Here is a 16,929-nt window from a genome sequence, read left to right as displayed (position 1 = left end):
TCGACTAGGTGCGGTTGTGTGTTTCCCTCAAGGGGAATAGTAACCAGCCTAGGAGCATGGGCCGCCGGTTAATTGCTATCTAAGTTCACTAGCTATGTTGCATTTAATATAGCTTTGATGCTTGAGCTGACGAATGTTACGATATCCGAGATCTTGAGCTGTCAGTCCGTCAAAGGTTCGTCATGGCGATCACTTGGCCAATATAGGCTTGTAGCCCTAAAGATGGATCGAAGGTTTAAACAAGTCTGATGCTAGCCATGATCGGTGCTCATGTAGGCGTACTCCGTGCCCATGACCGACCAAATTCACCCATTTCGAACTGATTTCAAAACAAAAGTCCACCCGGGAGCTGGAGTACTTGAAACAGGACTTGGCAAGAGTGACAGACGATGATCGACAGGCCAGGTTCGTCATCTCAAGTAATTGTTTCAAAGAAGACGTGTAGACCGGCCAATCAGACCGGCTCATACCAAATTCGGATTGCCTTAGTATGCGAGAGTCCAGACTCTGGGGCCCAGAAGCGACCAGGAGATCTAGAGATGAAATTTATCGTCCCGTTGAGGTTATTGGTGTCAATAATGGGTGCCGCTGCATTCCGAGGGAGGCGCGCTCTCTCCTCTCCATGTCCGCCGATCTGCCCTTCCTCATTGGGAATTTAAGACACAATTGTGGATTTTGAGTAGGAGTGTTTTTCATACTCATCGAAAAGATATCCTGCCATTCCTTCTGAGATGTCAAGGGGGATCAAGGCATCTAAAATCGGCCCCAGGGAGGAGTCAACGTATCCGTGCAGGCTGCGGGGGTGCAAAAAAGACGCAGAAAGTCGAGTCCGAGCTGTTGAAGAATGCCCCCAACAGCGCCAACCATGAGACAGCGTCACAGACCCCCCATACGACCGCTCCATCGGCGAGCGTTGGGGTGTTGAGCGGATTGGCAGTCGATGAACGCGATGCAGCTTGGCGCATGGGGGGAAGTCGGGAGCAGCGCGCTAGTGGCATTAGGGGCCTTAGGCAGCCCCGCGCAGTGGAATGTCTGTCTCCTACCCGTTTGGGACTGGGGTGTGTCACCCACCACTTTTGCTCTCCCTCTGCCTCTCATCTTCCACCCTCTCGCTTGCAGTCTAGAGATGCGCGGCTAGTCGCAGAGACAGATGTGTTAAATGGCGCCGTCCCCCATGAGAGTCAGCCGGAGCCCTTGATCCATTGCCGCTTTACGCTCGTTTGATGACATTGACATGATCGCCTACCTGTCCCCTCTCCTTGCCAGCTGCATCACCAACCGACTTGTGTCAGCTGTTATATCACGCCACAGTAGCATATTCACCTGTTTTGCTGTGCAATCGGCCCCCCGACGATGCGGTGCTCATGGATGAAAGCGACTCTCCCCAGAACGAGACCGCTCCTCATCTACAGCCCCCGAGTAGGAAGTTTCGCCGCACCCTGTCCTGTTTGAGTTGCCAGAAGCGCAAGGTCAAGGTACGCTTTCTGTTTTGTCTGGATACGTGTTCGTGTAATGTCCACGTATCAGGAAGGAATCTTTCAAGTCGTCTGGCTGACGAATTGTTAGTGTGACCGTGTAAAACCATGTCGGGCCTGTTGTACCCGTGGAGCCCCGTCCGAGTGCGAATTTGGCGTTACCAAGAAGGATCGCCATTTTATGGACCAGTCCGACCTGATTGAGCAGCTGCAAACAAAGGTCAGGGACCTGGAGCAACGGCTCATCAAACATCCCGGAACAACTCCAACAGCCGCCACGACGCCACCACTCACCGAGGGCTCACCGGATGACAACTATGACGCTCCCGCAGAAGACGAAGAGCCTCCAGAAGATGAGAAGAAACCCGTTCACAGTATTGCCGCGGTTTGTCTTGACCTCAGCGCGCTGAAGGAAACCGCCTGACTAATTGGTACAGACACGCCGACCAACGTTGAAGGACCTTCTAGCCTCATCCCCATCGCCAGGCAAACTGTTGATGGAAGTTTTTGTTGGAGAACTAATCAATGGATTCTCCCCCGATCCATCTAACACGCATGGTCGTGTATTTGATTTGCGATCCGCGTCCGAGAGGCGGATCTTCTCGCCACTGCTAACTAGCGGGTTCAGCGCCGCCGCGTTAACTTTTGTCGGCCAACGAGACGAACACCCAAAGATCACAGCTGCCGGTAATAGTCAGTATAACAGACTGCTGAGATTGCTGCAGTGGGCAGTTAACAACCCAGAAAAGTCCAAATCCAGCGAAGTTTTAACCGTGGTCGTCCTTTTGACTATCATTGAGGTGAGTGCTGGTTCCTCTCGGGATGAGTGGTATTAACCAATTGCATAGGCATTCAAACAAACATCCCCTGGGGCTGTTATGAAACATCAACTCGGCGGACTCGAACTCCTTAGAATACGGACCCCGTATCGACACCGATCTGGTTTCGAAAGGTCACTTTTTGTGGATTTGCGCATGTTCTGGGTAAGCTCGTCTGTGGGGAAAAAATAACAGTCCAACCAATCTGACTTCTCAGGTAACGTCTGCAATTGCTAGCCGCAAGAAAACTTTTCTTGCCAATGACGACTGGAAAACGGTTCCTTGGTCTGGAGACGGACGCCAAAAGGACATACTTCATTTGCTTCTCGATATTGCCGTCGATATCCCCGGCTTTTTGGGTAGCTATGATGCGTTAAAATTCGCAGTACGACACAAAACATTGTCCCAGGACCAAGTTTTGTCTAAGCAACAACGAGTCCAAGCTGCAGCGACCGAACTAGACCACCGGCTAGAGCTTTGGCATTCACTGTATGCCATTGACTATGAGCACGGATACATGACCGAGGCTCCCGCCGACAGCATTACTGGTGATGAGGAGTTTCCTCATTTCCAGTGCTGCGATCTGTTCACGAACGAAACCTTCGTTCCGACGAATTTTATCTATCCTGACCTTATGCTCGCTGTGAGTATGTGTCTATATCGAGCACTCCGTCTTGTTGTCTCCGGTAGCAGTGACGATGGTCTTGTGGCTGTGCTACGACCTTCTGAGCGCTATCAAATTGCAGTCGACATCTGCCGTAGTATGCGATACTATCTACACACTGTTCCCGGATTCCTAGTCTCGCGCATCATGTTCGTCTTGAGAGTTGCCTTTGACACTTTTACGGACGGCATGGTCGAGAAAAGGTTTGTGCAAGAGCTTTTTTGGTATATCGGCAATAAGTATCGGTTCCCGGTTTTTATGAATCATTGCTCTGAATCTGCAACCGCGGTGCGTGCCGATGATTCTGCTTAATTCGAGGAATCGGCACAAGTCTTTTGGTATATCAGCTAGAAACATTGGCCATTCAGCCTGTTCTGAATGCCTAGGATCTATGTAAATGTTCATGAACATCCAATTGTAGCGATACCGCTACTTGGTGTTGAATACTGCGCATATATGGATATTACTCACATTCCCAATAAGAAAATAAATAAATAAATAAAAACACAAATATCCAGACCATTTATACCACCCTTAAATTATGATCACATATGTCAGTTGTTCGGCCGACGGGATAAATATCCAATTTCGGAAATAACGTCTCTAAACCCGAGCTTCGCGGAGTTCAAGTCTATTATAGGCTTAGCGTCATCCGAATCCCGAGTTCAAGAAATCTCCGAAAAAGGAAATGATGAGGGTAACTGCTAAAGCCGACGGCATTAATGATTGGTGATGTTTTGTTGAAAGAAAAGCAGTTTAAAAAAAATTGAAGAATATAAGTATTTATATGACCAACGTCTCTGTCCGGTACAGCATCAATCAAACAACAACTACTACAGCTTCTACACAGTCAAACTCGCCACAATAACATTGGAAATCTGCTTGCTCTCAATCTCAAAAGAACATTTGAATATTGAACTTATATATCAATTGATATTCTTCAAAGCCAACGCAAAGCCAAACATTCAAAATGCCTTCACCTTCAGTCGATCCTAAAATCGCTATTATTGGCGCCGGTCTCTCAGGCTTAACCCTAGCCTTGGCTCTACACCAGCGAGGGCTCACGAATATCACCATCTACGAAGGCCGAAACGAGTCTCTAGATATTGGTGGTGCAATTATGCTATCACCCAACGCACTCAAGGTTCTCGATGCACTCGACATCTATGCACGCCTTCGACCACTAGGGTTCGAGTTTGAGTCCCTTGATTTCCGCCAGTCTGACAACACACCAGTCGATACTTTTGAATTTGGATCTTTCATAAAATACGGATACAAAGCCTTGAGAGTATATCGCTATGAGATTATCGACATATTGCACGAACTTGTGCGAGAGAAGGAAGGGATTACTATTGAATACGGGAAAAAGTTCGCCAGAGTCATATCCGAAGAAAGGGGCGTAACCTGGGAGTTTAGTGATGGCTCTGAGGCATCTGCTTCGTTTCTAGTGGGCGCCGACGGTATTCATTCCCAAGTTCGGAAACACATCTATCCAGACCTCGAGCCTCGGTTCACGGGTGCCATCGGCGTCACGGCCGCCGTACCAACAGCACAACTCAATCTTCCTACCAATTACTCCACCCCGGTTACTATTATGAACCGTGAGCATGGCGCGTTTGTGATCTCACAACAACTTCGGGATGGAAGCGAATGCCTAATTGGTAAACAGCGCCGGTTTCAAACTGATCTCTCGAAGCAAGGATGGGTAGAGATGCTAGAGAACAAAGATTGGTGCATTGACTTTTTACGAGAGGGCGCAGAAAACTTCCCAGATCTTGTCAAAAATGCCGTCAGCGATATCCCCAAAGACAAGATTAATCTATGGCCATTTTATGTGGTTCCGAAGTTGGACACATGGGTGTCGCGTGGTTCTCGGGTTGTGATTCTAGGAGACGCGGCGCATGCTATTCCCCCTACCGCAGGCCAAGGTGTTAATCAGGCTTTTGAGGATGTGTACACTTTTGCCGGCGTAGTTGCTGCATTAAGCAAGAAGGGCGAGCTTCATCAAACGGTACTAGCGGAGGGATTGAGGAACTGGCAGGCGGGGAGACAAGTTAGAATCGACAAGGTGTTGGAATTGAATGGCATGATTGACAAAAGACGAATGCCAAAAGCTGTATCCGAGGGGAAAGAGGAAGAAGAAATCGGCGAGTTTGAACTTACCTGGTTGTACGATGTTGATTTGGAGCAAATGGTTGTTCAGTGGGCTGCACCAAAGGTCAAATCGTGGAATCCCTGCTCGTTGTTTAGGTAAAACGGAGGAAGAATAGACAAGTAATAACTAAAGTCATGACTGTTTTAGTTAGCCACGACCACCATGAATTGTATTAGAATCCAGCATATAATTGGAACAGAATCTCAGAACCAAAAGAATAATCAATACAGCCATCCGACTTAAGCAAAGAGATAGCTTTCATACCGGCGAGTGAAGATTGGATTATTTTCATCACAGAATACTAGGTATAGATTTGAGTCATGATTCAACTTACTTAGAATATTTGTACCAGATGAACTGAAAGAACTCTCATGTAATTGATAAGCTCATGCACGACTGGAAAGGGCCAGCTCGTATAGTTTTCAATCAACACCAAACGACGACTTTATGAACTATGAAAAACCGAGCACGAAATATACGTCGATGGAATATGAACCAAGGCGTTCTTATACTGACATGGTGATATTTAGGGTCTTGGCAATGAGCCGAATACGAGGAACATGCATGCCCTTATAGTGTGGTTACTAACGATGACTCATAATTATTCAACTGAATCGCCTTTCCAGGAAATAGAAGCCAAAAAATAAAGTGCGGTTTTGTGGTCTATAAGGTCACAATGCTCTAGCAACACTGAAACATGGTTGAAAATCGATTTTATACTCACCAATATCTACATGTAATTGAGAAAGAGGAACCGCGAATCTAACCATGCTATATCTATAGTACGTAGCAAAAATGTCATTACCATTTAGATTGTATACATCAATTTCTAATATTATAATTTAGATAATAAGATCTTTCTAAATACAATCATAAATTAGAAACTATACAAAAATTGGAAAAAGTAATAGATCAGTAATATAAACAGGACGGCTCTTTAAAAATGGTCTATCATTTAGGAAAGAGAGAGACCCGAATTTTCAGCACATAATACTACAACAGAACAACGATCTCCAGTTAAACATGGTAATATATCGATAACAATCTCGAAATAGATCTTGAAACCGGTCAGCTTTAGTTGGTTTGTGCTAAAGTGCGGTGAACCTAGGACAAGGCTGACAATTTTATAGACATCGTACTCCTAGCGACGAGCCTTTTGTTACTATCAAGGTAGTGCTAGACGACATGGATCTCACCGTGACAATCCCAGAATTGAATTCCGGCAAGATGACCGTTGTGGTCTAACTTTGCATGATGGCTGGCTGCGTTTGTATCTTTTGTGTATATGAGTAAGATGCATTGATTGGTGCCCGAGTAACGTCAACAAGATTCCAAGTGCCCCGCGTTTAGTCGTGGGCTTCAGAACCATAACCCACCAAAAGGTTTTTCAACTCTACACTGGATAACCGTTACTATTATATTTGCTTCATTCATTGAAAGGATTTAAAATCTCATAATGGGCTACATTATTTTGTATTTGAAGTAGGCTCAGCCTCGAAATATTCGCACGCTTATCTGATATCGCCGCTCTCCGTTCATTTTATCCCGTTTCCTATCGAAACCGAGAGTCCAACGTTGTGATACAACATTTTCGGCTTAAACACGGTCGCCAACATATTTGCTGTTGATTCTCAACCCTCTAGACTATAAATACGTTCGGATGCCCTTGCGGGCTTTGTTCGTACCAGACCATGGCGGAGAAAAGCGAGTTGATACCTGTTAATGATATTGTGGACGATGATGAGCGTCTTATAGAGAAAGTTCGAGAAAAGGTAAAAAGCAAAACACCTGTACACATGTTGATCTTCACTAAGCTAGTGCAGGTGAGTATGGATGTTGTTTTGGACAAAAACTGGTCAATCGGTGGCAACCTAGAAGAGGTTGATGCGTCAATACCTGCCCTACTTATTAAAAAGAATGGCGAATGGGGTGCAGTTAGAGTTGACACTAGTCCTGTCCTGAATGAAGTGACGGGCCCTACTATTGCCTCTGGATTTTCTTTACTTGTGATCAAGCCTGGAGAGACGTGCAGATTCTACCGCGAACCTTCAGTTCGTTACTTCCGTTCCCCGGGTTAAACAGCGCCCCCTATGTATTAAACTAAATCTATAGAGACCGTTGTTTGCAGAATTCCTCCAGCTCCGATGGTGAAATCTGCGGTATGGGAAGGCCATCTTGGGTGACCTTCTGGGCTAGGTCTCGGGCCTCCAGTGTAGGTCTGCGCGACGACCGTATGGTCTTCATACGGTCGAACATGACTTTATTGATAAACGTGCAAGCTTCGGACCACTGGTTGCAGCAGTTGGCAAGAGCCGCTAAATGCCCACCTATCCTGTCTTTAAGTGTCTCGGCTGTGGCATAACCCATCAAGCCAGGCTCTCCCCATAGATGTGCCACGAGAATTCCTCGATTAGATATGTAATATGCTTTCCCTGTCATATATACAGTCATGCGGTTCCAGAAAGCTGTTGCTATGGTCGTAAATCACAGTCATTCGTTGATATTGACTCATCATCATGGACCCAAGAACTGAAAAAGGTGTAATCAAACCCAGAACTGTAGTTGGGCGAAGCTAGAATGTTGATACCTTGAAGATTCGATGTTGACACCAAGTTATCGCTAGTGGTCATTCCCGGCATCGTGAATATTGTATCTTGAATACTCGAGTCTAGTGAGGTGAAATTATCAAGAGGTGTAGAATCTTGCGTATATTCTAGAGATAAATCGAGACAGTCCCTATCAGGCCGGAAGACAGTGTTGCTCGATTTCAGAACAGACATCGTTCCAAAATAAGGTATCTCTAGGTCGAGACCGTTATTTTGTGTTGCATCATTGCTGGTTTCGCTCCGAACGAAATAATATATCGACCCATTGGCTGCATCTGCTTCAACTTCGATAAGCCGTTGAAGGGTTTCTGCAAACTTTTTCCCCCGGGGCCCATCTTGATTGAAAAGATCCATCACACTAAAAATCATCCCCAAATCTTGCGGCCGGTGAATTTCTAGTGCATTTGCATTATCATAGCGATGCCCATCCAAGTGGGCCAGAAGAAGCGTCACTGCAGACGTGAAGCCTTTATGGTCAACGCCTCGATAAGCTGGTCCGCGGTGGAAGGTTCGAAAAACTAAAAAGCGCGAGAGCATTTCCCGGCTGGCTGAGAGGGCGACGAGCTTGCTATAAGTGAAATCGAACGAACGAGCCTGATCAATGACACCGCAACTGACAATGGGATAGGAATATGATCTTTTTAAGAGATATGGTTGGTGTAAAAGAACCAAGAGGTAGAAATGCTGAGTTTGTGCATGAAGGACAGCGCTGTTGTGCATGATGTCTGTATCCGGGGTGGAGCTGTTGAGGGTTGGTTCTACCCACCACTTAGGGGGCATTGACTTTGCCAAATGTTTCAATTCGTAATCAATCGACTGGGTCTCAACGTAGTCGTCGTAGTTTTCGTGGCTAGTGTTGCGTCGTTGCATATGGACATTTCGTACAATGATGCGGCCGACGAGGGCAGTATGGTGGCGCTCCAGTCTTTCGGCAGGCGTTTTCCCTAACAGTACATTTTCATCGGCAAAGCCATTATCAGAGCTGTTATATGGGAGTGAAACCATAAAGGAAACATGGCGATCACTAGAATGAAGTCGAAACCACACGTTTTCCGCGCGGCTACCCATTGTCTTGCGTAGACTGTGAAGGCCGATGATTTCAGCAATGCCCAAAGCTCGGCGAATGGTCGACCACGCGGCTCGAGGTTTTCCTATGTTGATATAAAATCCGGCTTCAAGCAGGAGAGTTTCTAATCCCTCCAGTGACTCCATTAGTTCATCTTTAGATGTAACATGGCGAGACGCAAGATTGAAGAATCGACTGGCAGCGTCAACCGCGGACCCGTTTAGACAAGACTGTAGCTGTTGGGATTCTATTTTATCGAGTTCCTGCAGGCAAATGGCAATTTGAATGAGCCTGTGTGCGAATACATTAGGAGGAGCTGTCGGTGGTGGGGGTTTGGAAACTTGATGAAGACGCTCTGTCGTTGGCTTCAAAGACCGTAGCTTTTCATGCTTGTGTCGCACAAGATGGAACGGAAGCTGAAAAAATTTACACTCGCGTAAAATAATCATGGTAACCAGCTGACTGGGGAGGAGAGAATGGAGGTAGGCGCTGAGCGAGCAGCACTCATTGAGCATTTGTTGGCCGGTTGTCGAAACGGAAGGCGAGAAAGACCCTTTAGAACGATCCAAGGTCTCTACTGCATCTACCAAGGATCCTTCCCAATTCTTGGACGTTTTCTGGCTGGCAGAAGACGCACTGAATCGTTGCTGAACCAGCTGGCTGACCAAATCTTCGATGTGATCGATGCGTCTCCCGACATGCTGGTAGTTCTTCTCGCCAACCTCCACAAATTCTTGACTGACGCACTGAACACCGCGACGGTGGCATGAGCTGCAAACCGAGCCGGAGCCTGGCCTAAGATCGCATTTTACTTTACGAGCTTTGCATTCCCAGCAACTAAAGGTGCCCTTTCGCACCTTTTGCCGTTTGAACGCAGGTTTGCTGGCGACGTTGGGGGCAGTCGGCGGAGCGGGTGGTGGGGGCATCTGTCGTGATTCCAGGAAAACGTATACTTATGCGGTGACAGTATCAATCAAGTTACATGGTATGGAAAAAAAGACAGAAGAATATCATGCAGTGTTGTTTGACTAGAAAACGAAACGTTCCCAAGTCGGAGCGATGAGCGACGGAGTTAGTCGGTCCGGCCGCTAGCCAATCGGATACCAGCCGGGTTTGCAATATATCAAACATGAGGAACTACGAGTAGGGAAAGGGTCAGTCAGTTTACGTTGAAAAATCAGATATTACTATAAGCGGGGAAACTAGATGGCTGACTGGTGGAAGGAACGCTTCTTTCTCTACAAATTATTAGGCATGTTATGGACTTCCGTTCCGGGAAAAGGGTATTTTTAGAGAGGGGGGAGGGGGAGCAAACAGTCATCTGTAGTATGATGAAAGACAAAGCAAACAGAAAGAGATTTTTTTCAAGCTATTTTCTTAGTGACTAGCTTTCTACACCTCCCACACAATTCTTATCTTTCCAGCTTCAACCAACAGTGAACGACGTTTACTGTTAGAAAGGCCCCATCTAGCCTTTTCGATTCTTTTCGTCTCGAATATGGACTATTTCAATATAAATAGAGTGGACCTTTTCTCATGTCTGCCTGTGGAGGATTATTGCCGAGCAACTACCGCCGGTGGAGGTATGGTGCTTCGCCCTCTCATGCAAGCGCGACGCCTGCATAATAGAAAGATACGTACCCAGAGGTTTAGACAGAGGCGTTTTCCAGCTGAAACAAGACAGTCCACTTCTACGGTATCCTAGCGACGACACATCGTCACAAGCCTCCAAAAATGGTGGTGCTCGACTCATCAGGCTTGAGGATGAGATGGAAGATTCGTGCCCTCTCAGGTGGGTCCACAATTTAACGACAATATCATTACAACCGTCCAGACGACCTACGTCCATGAAGAAAGACGCTCGATGGGACCTGATGGGGAGCTTGCAGACATAAAATTGGATTCCCTGTGAGGGGTGCATGGCACTTCACCGAAAGGATCGTTTTAGAGTCTACCTTATCTGTAAGCTTCCTGGGCTTGTTCACGTTTGTCATCCGACTCACGGCATGGGACATCATATCCCTTTCTCGAAAGATCATGGTGGACCGGAAAACTACGTGGACCTATCTGCACGAATGCAGGAACCATTATCCAAACAACAGAATCCTCATAACAGAAATACATGAGCTTTCCTTTGATGAAACTACACTGTTCAAGATTAGTTCAAGCTTTGAAATCACCGAGGAAGAAAGTTGGCAACAGCCATGGATCCATCGACGCTTACGACAGCTATGTCCCCATCAAGATATGGGAGCATTTACTGGACCAGCCGGATGTGTGCTAGAATCCCACCGGAACCCGAATGTACGTCAATTAGAGGTGGACTGTCCGCGTTGCAAGGCGATGTTTCGCTATGTTGTTTCTGGGCGGTCACTTCAAATCCATTGTGTACGACGATTGGAGGTCCCGGAGGTCGGTTCTACAAGCAGACCATGACGCTGTTCTCAACAATGATTTACTACGCAGAGAATTAGCCATCTCGTTTAATACTAGGAGGTTTTTGGCCCTCGATCAAATTCCGCTAGACTCGCACATTCTCCGAAACCGTCGATGCCATTGGAGAGTATTATAAAACAAGGAGAGAGGCTGGCACATACTTGGTGAGATGAGGCATAGGATTTAATTCTTTTCTTTTTGTCACTTTAGCTAGACGGATAGACTGGCCATAGGACGTGATCTGTGAGACTTTATTGAGTTATCTGGGTTAGACGCAAAATTATTCCTAAACCTTGCCCGTAACGGAGGTGCTATTAAAATATCTTTATATGCAAGTTTACACTATGTATAATTTAACAAGCCTCCTACATGACTTAAAGTAATCATGCAATACTAGATTCCCACTTCGTAGCTCAATTTATCCAAATTAAGAGTAAAATTAGCCCAGTCCGAAGTGGACGGGGAGCTAATATCCCAATTGATATAACCCAAGAATTCTGCTTCTCGGGTGAAACTGCCAGACTGAAGATGCGACTGGCCCGCGGGTAACTGAGTAGGCAACGTGCTATTTTGCTTTTGCGCTTCCTTGCAAGCCTCAGTCTTGGCTATGTGCTGTTCTTTGATGCTTAGCGCCTTTTCTCTCAATCGAACCATGAGCGGCCATTTTGGTCCTAGGTCGACAATAGACTTTTTGGATTCAATCAAGCCGAAGTGCAGATTCACTTCGTTCCAAATGCTATCGGCGTCGGCGATGGTTGGGTTAACACACAGATTCCAGAGCAGATATATGAGGACCGAGTACTGCGTGTAAGAAAGGAAATTCCAGTGAAAATGCACCAGAAGTTCATCCTGCAAAATCAGGTTGCTCGGGTCAAGCACTTTCCGAGCTAGAGCCACGCTTCTCTGGTCGATGTGGTGTGGTCCGGTATCTTCAGCGGCGTCCAAAGCAAGTGAATGTTGGTTCTCCAGAAATTCCAGCTTCGCAAGAAGAACGCGGGCAAGGAGGTAGGCGCTTCTTTGAGTAGGAATGTTGTAATCACAAAGCGGCATATAATTTTTTTCGACTTTGTTTATTAGGCTTTCCATCATTTGCTTTGTATAAAGTTCATCTGCAGCATTTCTACGGTGCCCGTAAATAATAGGCTGTAAGTAGTTGCGAAATCCTTTGCTAGTCGTGGTAGCGATTAGAAAGGTAGTCATGTCACAAAGCTCCTTGCGGGGAGGAGGCGGAGTTGTTGAACTGGCAGATATATCTGTATCATTGATATGAAGCGGGTACTCTGTGTCGGAGAAGCCGCATGACAGACCAACAGCAATGCCATGGTCCTCGACTGCCCGGTTCTCATTGTTTACAATTTGCCACCACAGCCGCCGTCGAGTCTCGGTTTCTAGGAGAGATAAATTAAAATTCTTTCCGTCTCGATGAAGCCCAATAGACTGCGCGAGTCGTGTTGCGAGACTGGCAAGTGTCCAGCTCAAGCGGCATTTATTGTGAACGCGCATGGCCATCTGGTGTGATTTCTATTAGTAGGGGGAAGTGAGTAAGTAGAATGACAGAGAAATCATACTAGAAACATGACAAATGCCTGCAATGAGGTCACAGTCGGGAGCTCCAAGAACGATGCTTGGGCCAATGAAATCTCGATGCCTTTCTGGAAGCGCCGCAGAGCAGAGGGTCTGTCTTGATTCAGAATACGAACGACACTCTCCGGATCGAGACTGCTGATGACGGAAAAGTATATCGAGAAGAACAAAGCATTCAGATCGTGTGGGATATTCTTCATGTCATTGATAGCAGCGAACAGCAAGGACTGGATGGTAGGGACATGAAGAATTTTGAACATGAGGTTGACATTGGTCAAATAAACCTGCCAAAGCCGTAAAACCTGCGATCGAGATGGGTTCAAGAGTGATAAGTCGACAGCAGGCTGTCCACCGCCGAACAAAAACGTGTTGAAATTGATCGACGATATTTGGTTGCGACTTGGATCGACCGCATTACCACCCATGGCTGCCTGTAAATCACTTTCCTATATATAAGTGGCTAGTCAGTGGGTATTTGACCTCCGGGAGTAGGAGGAGTAGGGCTAACATTCGTGAGAAGCCGCGAAAGCAGTTGGTCATTGATGTAATGGCGATCCGGTAGCAGTAGCCCTCTGTTTGTAGAAGCCTCGGAGGGAGCCCGCTGTACTGGCAATGGCTTATTTGGCGTTGACTCGTTCAAAGGACTCTCTGGTTTCCGGTGAGAGACGTCTTCGTCATGGGCCTGCGACAGCGTGGTGATGGTTCTCTCCAGTTGCGCCAAACGGTCGGAGATGGCCGCCTTGTGATGCTGGCGCCGTTTGCCTCGTTCCGGGCCAGGGTATATGCATTGAATGTTCAGCCGCATACATGAAGTACAAGGATGTCGCCTATCGCAGCGAATCTTGCGTTCGTGGCATTTCAAACAAGACCGCTCGACGTTGTATCGGCGCAGCACAGCATCGCGACGCGACGATTCGGCCTGCACGCTCTGATCCATGCAGCTATCTCAATCTCGACAAAGTGGCGATACGGAGCAAATTTAATTCCATTGAATAATCGTCTACAGTGTATTTGCCAACGGATAGTGCATATCAACGCAGCATGCATGTGGTGATTGCAAGGTAAAAGTCATGTATCAATTGATGTAGAGCGGCCGTTGCGAAGTGCCGAACAGCCGAGCAGCCGGGGCACGTGTGACCCCGTGACCTCCTCGTCCAATTGTGTATACATGTTGACAAAAAACGAGGTGAAGAAGACAGAGAAGAAAGGAAAGAAGATATGGCTAATTTGCAGAAAGAATAACAAGGAAAGACGACTAGAAAAAACCCCAGTGGCCCCGATTTCCCTACATTTCCTAGTGACAAAGTAAAAGATACTAGAAGTAGAGAGGGCTTGTCCATTCTAATGTTCCCAGTGGTCTTATAAGGATTTATTGAATTAGAAAAGAGAATAACGGATAAAAGGATCCAATTTTCATGCACACTATTTCTCAGAACATGATTTGTCTACCACAAGCTAAGGCAAACCAAAATTGTTTCTTCATCAAAAGAAAAATGGGGGAAAAAATTGATCAAAAAATGAACGTTAACTTGTGTTTTTCTTTTATAATGTTCATTATTGCTTAATAATACCTATAGATACTCTTCAACTATCGCTTTCAGCTCCTGATGATCGATTGCCTCCGCTGCCCCCAGTGGCCCCTCCATATCCTTTGCGGCAACTAAAGCATTGTAAATTGCCTCCTCTGTGCTATCTGCTGCGGCTTCAAACAGAGCATTGATGGTGACATCCTGCACGACGCTCACCTTTTGCTCCGTTGTGGGGTTCCAACTAAACGGGGGAGCTCTTGGGATTCCTTGGGCAGTGCTAAATGCGAGAAATAAATCCCCGGAAGAATTTGATCCCCAGCCACCAACCCTTGAAACACCAACAGTGGCTCGTTTGGCAAGACGTTGGAGTTGGACCGGGTGCAAGGGAGCATCTGTGGCGAGGACAACAATAATACTGCCATCTTTTAAAGCCAGTCTTCTTTCCTCGTCTTTTTCCTCGGTATTCTCAGTAGTGGTGTTATTATCGGCCGAGGCTTGTTTTGCTTCTTCTCGTTCGAGCATGATTCTGCCCACAGGGACACCACCAAAGCGAAGATCCCGCTTGGCGCCAAAATTTGCCTGGACCAGCGCTGCAACTGTATACGCTTTCTTCTCCCCAAATTCTACCCCTTCAATAATGCGACTGGCGCTTCCAGTGCCTGCCTTGAACCCTTGACAAGTCATCCCAGTCCCTCCACCCGTATTTCCCTCGGGGACTTTTACACTCGACGCATTGTCGATCCCATTAACCACCATCTCGGGCGTAACGACCATGGCCGCGATATCATTCAGAAACAAATCACAAGTTTCGGCGACAACGGGCAATAGAAACCAGTCGGCCGGCTTGCCATTCTTGGAATATTCACGAATGGCATACTGGTAAATTCCACTATAGCAGGGCCCAACCGAGAATGAGTTTGTGAGGACGATGGGTGAGTTGAGCAGGCCAGTCTCGTCGAGCCAGTGCGAGCCAGTCATCTCCCCGCTACCGTTGAAGCGAAAGTAGCCTGCATAGCTGGCGTTGTCGAACCAGTCGCGGCGGGGCAGGATGACGGTGACCCCGGTATTGATCGCGAGTCCACGCTCTGTTTCCGAGGCTTTCTTGATAATAGATTCAGTGTGCACAAGCACACCTGGCACATCGGTGAGAGAATTCAAATGCCCGGGCGTATATCTCCCGAGGCGAAGGCCCGGAATGAGAGCCCGGATGCCGGAAGGATTGGGCGATGTGCTCATTTCTGCTGTCTTTGCATAAATACAAGGGAAATCCGAGTGGCCAAGATAAACAAATATCCATTCCAAGGGTTCTTATATCTCATTTTTCATTAGCTACATGTACAGCCAAATGCGCCGACCAATGAGAAACGATGAGTCATAGTTAGTCCTTCAATTCCCCAGCTTGCTATTGGCTGGCAGCGTATACATCGCTGTCCTTGCTGAGCTGCAGTTTTTGACCAAGCTGGAAGATTCAGTCAAGAAAATGCAAACCGAGAGCGCAGCCACAAAAATTGAGAACACTGAGAACGAAAAAAGCCGCGACCAAAGAATGCAGAAACTCGAGCGAAGACTACAGGACCCATGATGCAAGGCTACAATATCAAAAGCTTATTTATTAAACTAACAATGGTTTTCTTTCTTTCTAGGAGCAATTCAATAGCGGGAAAGGGGTTTTCTTGAACACTAAAAAACTGGTGGTGGAAACGTTTTGAAATAGGGAGACCCGTATCTGCGGGTAAAAGACGTCAACTGGCAAATACAGTTATTTTCCAAAAAAACATGTGATATATTATAATTTGTATCATCTGTATTTACAAAATGTATCAGAATTTAGAGACATCCCAGTTTTGAAGACATTTCCAAGGGGTATCAAATGGGTTTTTAATCTTTTTTTGACGCATTCTCGCACGCTCCTTCCTAACATTTGAAATAGGAATAGTGTAAACAAACCCTATAATATTATTTACCGGCATACACGCTTTACCTTTATATATATCTCAACACCACCGTCTTATATATCAATATATATATATATATATATAACCACATGCAGGCTTCGCACCAACATCAACGTTAACATCTGGAACCCACCCCCCCAGTCCTCACTAATCAGTGCATGCAATAGCCTCGCTACAAGCTTCCTCAGTACGTTGAGATCCCCTTTATAAGGCCTCACATGCACTAAGCAGCTTACAAGCTTCTCAAACGCGTCAAATCGGTATTACAGACCTACAGGCCACCCTGCAAGCTTCCTCAGTAAAGACTTGCAGCCCGAAAATAAGGCCAAAATGTAAGGGGTCCCCAGTAAATATGGATACATCGAAGAGCAGCTACCACGCATTATTGCTATCTGGGATACCATTCAATGTTGTATCCAGTATTCGTAAACCCAACACAGCCAGTCAACCCAGAGGGCATTGTCATTATCTAAGGCGCTTCTCACACGTCTGATACCTTACATTTGTCGCTATTATTATCCACCATCCGTGCTCGCTGTATGGACCGGCTCCTACTATGACGACTCGCCGTTCAACTTCTATCGTTGCAGGACAGTCTTAAGACAATATACGGAAGTTCTCTGTTTCTATCGCCGGTTTCA

The 16,929-nt window shown here is 46.5% G+C and overlaps 6 protein-coding genes across 6 annotated transcripts; 3 read left to right on the top strand and 3 right to left on the bottom strand.

The window, feature by feature from the left end:
* Positions 1-1,364: 1,364 nt before the first annotated feature.
* On the top strand, positions 1,365-3,269 carry TRUGW13939_10915 (uncharacterized protein; the record flags this gene model as incomplete). Its single annotated transcript, XM_035494025.1, has 5 exons — positions 1,365-1,475; positions 1,567-1,860; positions 1,913-2,275; positions 2,324-2,458; positions 2,511-3,269. The coding sequence occupies 5 exons, from the start codon at positions 1,365-1,367 to the stop codon at positions 3,267-3,269; spliced, it is 1,662 nt and encodes a 553-aa protein (XP_035349918.1).
* Positions 3,270-3,927: 658 nt separating this feature from the next.
* On the top strand, positions 3,928-5,211 carry TRUGW13939_10914 (uncharacterized protein; the record flags this gene model as incomplete). Its single annotated transcript, XM_035494024.1, has 1 exon — positions 3,928-5,211. One exon carries the CDS (start codon positions 3,928-3,930, stop codon positions 5,209-5,211), a length of 1,284 nt encoding a protein of 427 aa, XP_035349917.1.
* Positions 5,212-6,803: 1,592 nt separating this feature from the next.
* Positions 6,804-7,474, top strand: TRUGW13939_10913 (uncharacterized protein; the record flags this gene model as incomplete). Its single annotated transcript, XM_035494023.1, has 3 exons — positions 6,804-6,884; positions 6,936-7,163; positions 7,241-7,474. The coding sequence occupies 3 exons, from the start codon at positions 6,804-6,806 to the stop codon at positions 7,472-7,474; spliced, it is 543 nt and encodes a 180-aa protein (XP_035349916.1).
* Positions 7,475-7,583: 109 nt separating this feature from the next.
* On the bottom strand, positions 7,584-9,710 carry TRUGW13939_10912 (uncharacterized protein; the record flags this gene model as incomplete). The annotated part of the gene is made up of 1 exon (XM_035494022.1): positions 7,584-9,710. One exon carries the CDS (start codon positions 9,708-9,710, stop codon positions 7,584-7,586), a length of 2,127 nt encoding a protein of 708 aa, XP_035349915.1.
* Positions 9,711-11,613: 1,903 nt separating this feature from the next.
* Positions 11,614-13,741, bottom strand: TRUGW13939_10911 (uncharacterized protein; the record flags this gene model as incomplete). The annotated part of the gene is made up of 3 exons (XM_035494021.1): positions 11,614-12,729; positions 12,789-13,250; positions 13,313-13,741. 3 exons carry the CDS (start codon positions 13,739-13,741, stop codon positions 11,614-11,616), a joined length of 2,007 nt encoding a protein of 668 aa, XP_035349914.1.
* A 634-nt stretch (positions 13,742-14,375) lies between these two features.
* On the bottom strand, positions 14,376-15,569 carry TRUGW13939_10910 (uncharacterized protein; the record flags this gene model as incomplete). Its single annotated transcript, XM_035494020.1, has 1 exon — positions 14,376-15,569. The coding sequence occupies one exon, from the start codon at positions 15,567-15,569 to the stop codon at positions 14,376-14,378; it is 1,194 nt and encodes a 397-aa protein (XP_035349913.1).
* Between the last annotated feature and the right edge of the window lie 1,360 nt (positions 15,570-16,929).

The sequence above is a fragment of the Talaromyces rugulosus genome, chromosome VI, assembly GCF_013368755.1.
Source record: "Talaromyces rugulosus chromosome VI, complete sequence".
Taxonomy (NCBI): domain Eukaryota; kingdom Fungi; phylum Ascomycota; class Eurotiomycetes; order Eurotiales; family Trichocomaceae; genus Talaromyces; species Talaromyces rugulosus.
The sequence above is the reverse complement of the archived record's forward strand: the minus strand, read 5'-3'. Positions and strand labels throughout refer to the sequence as shown.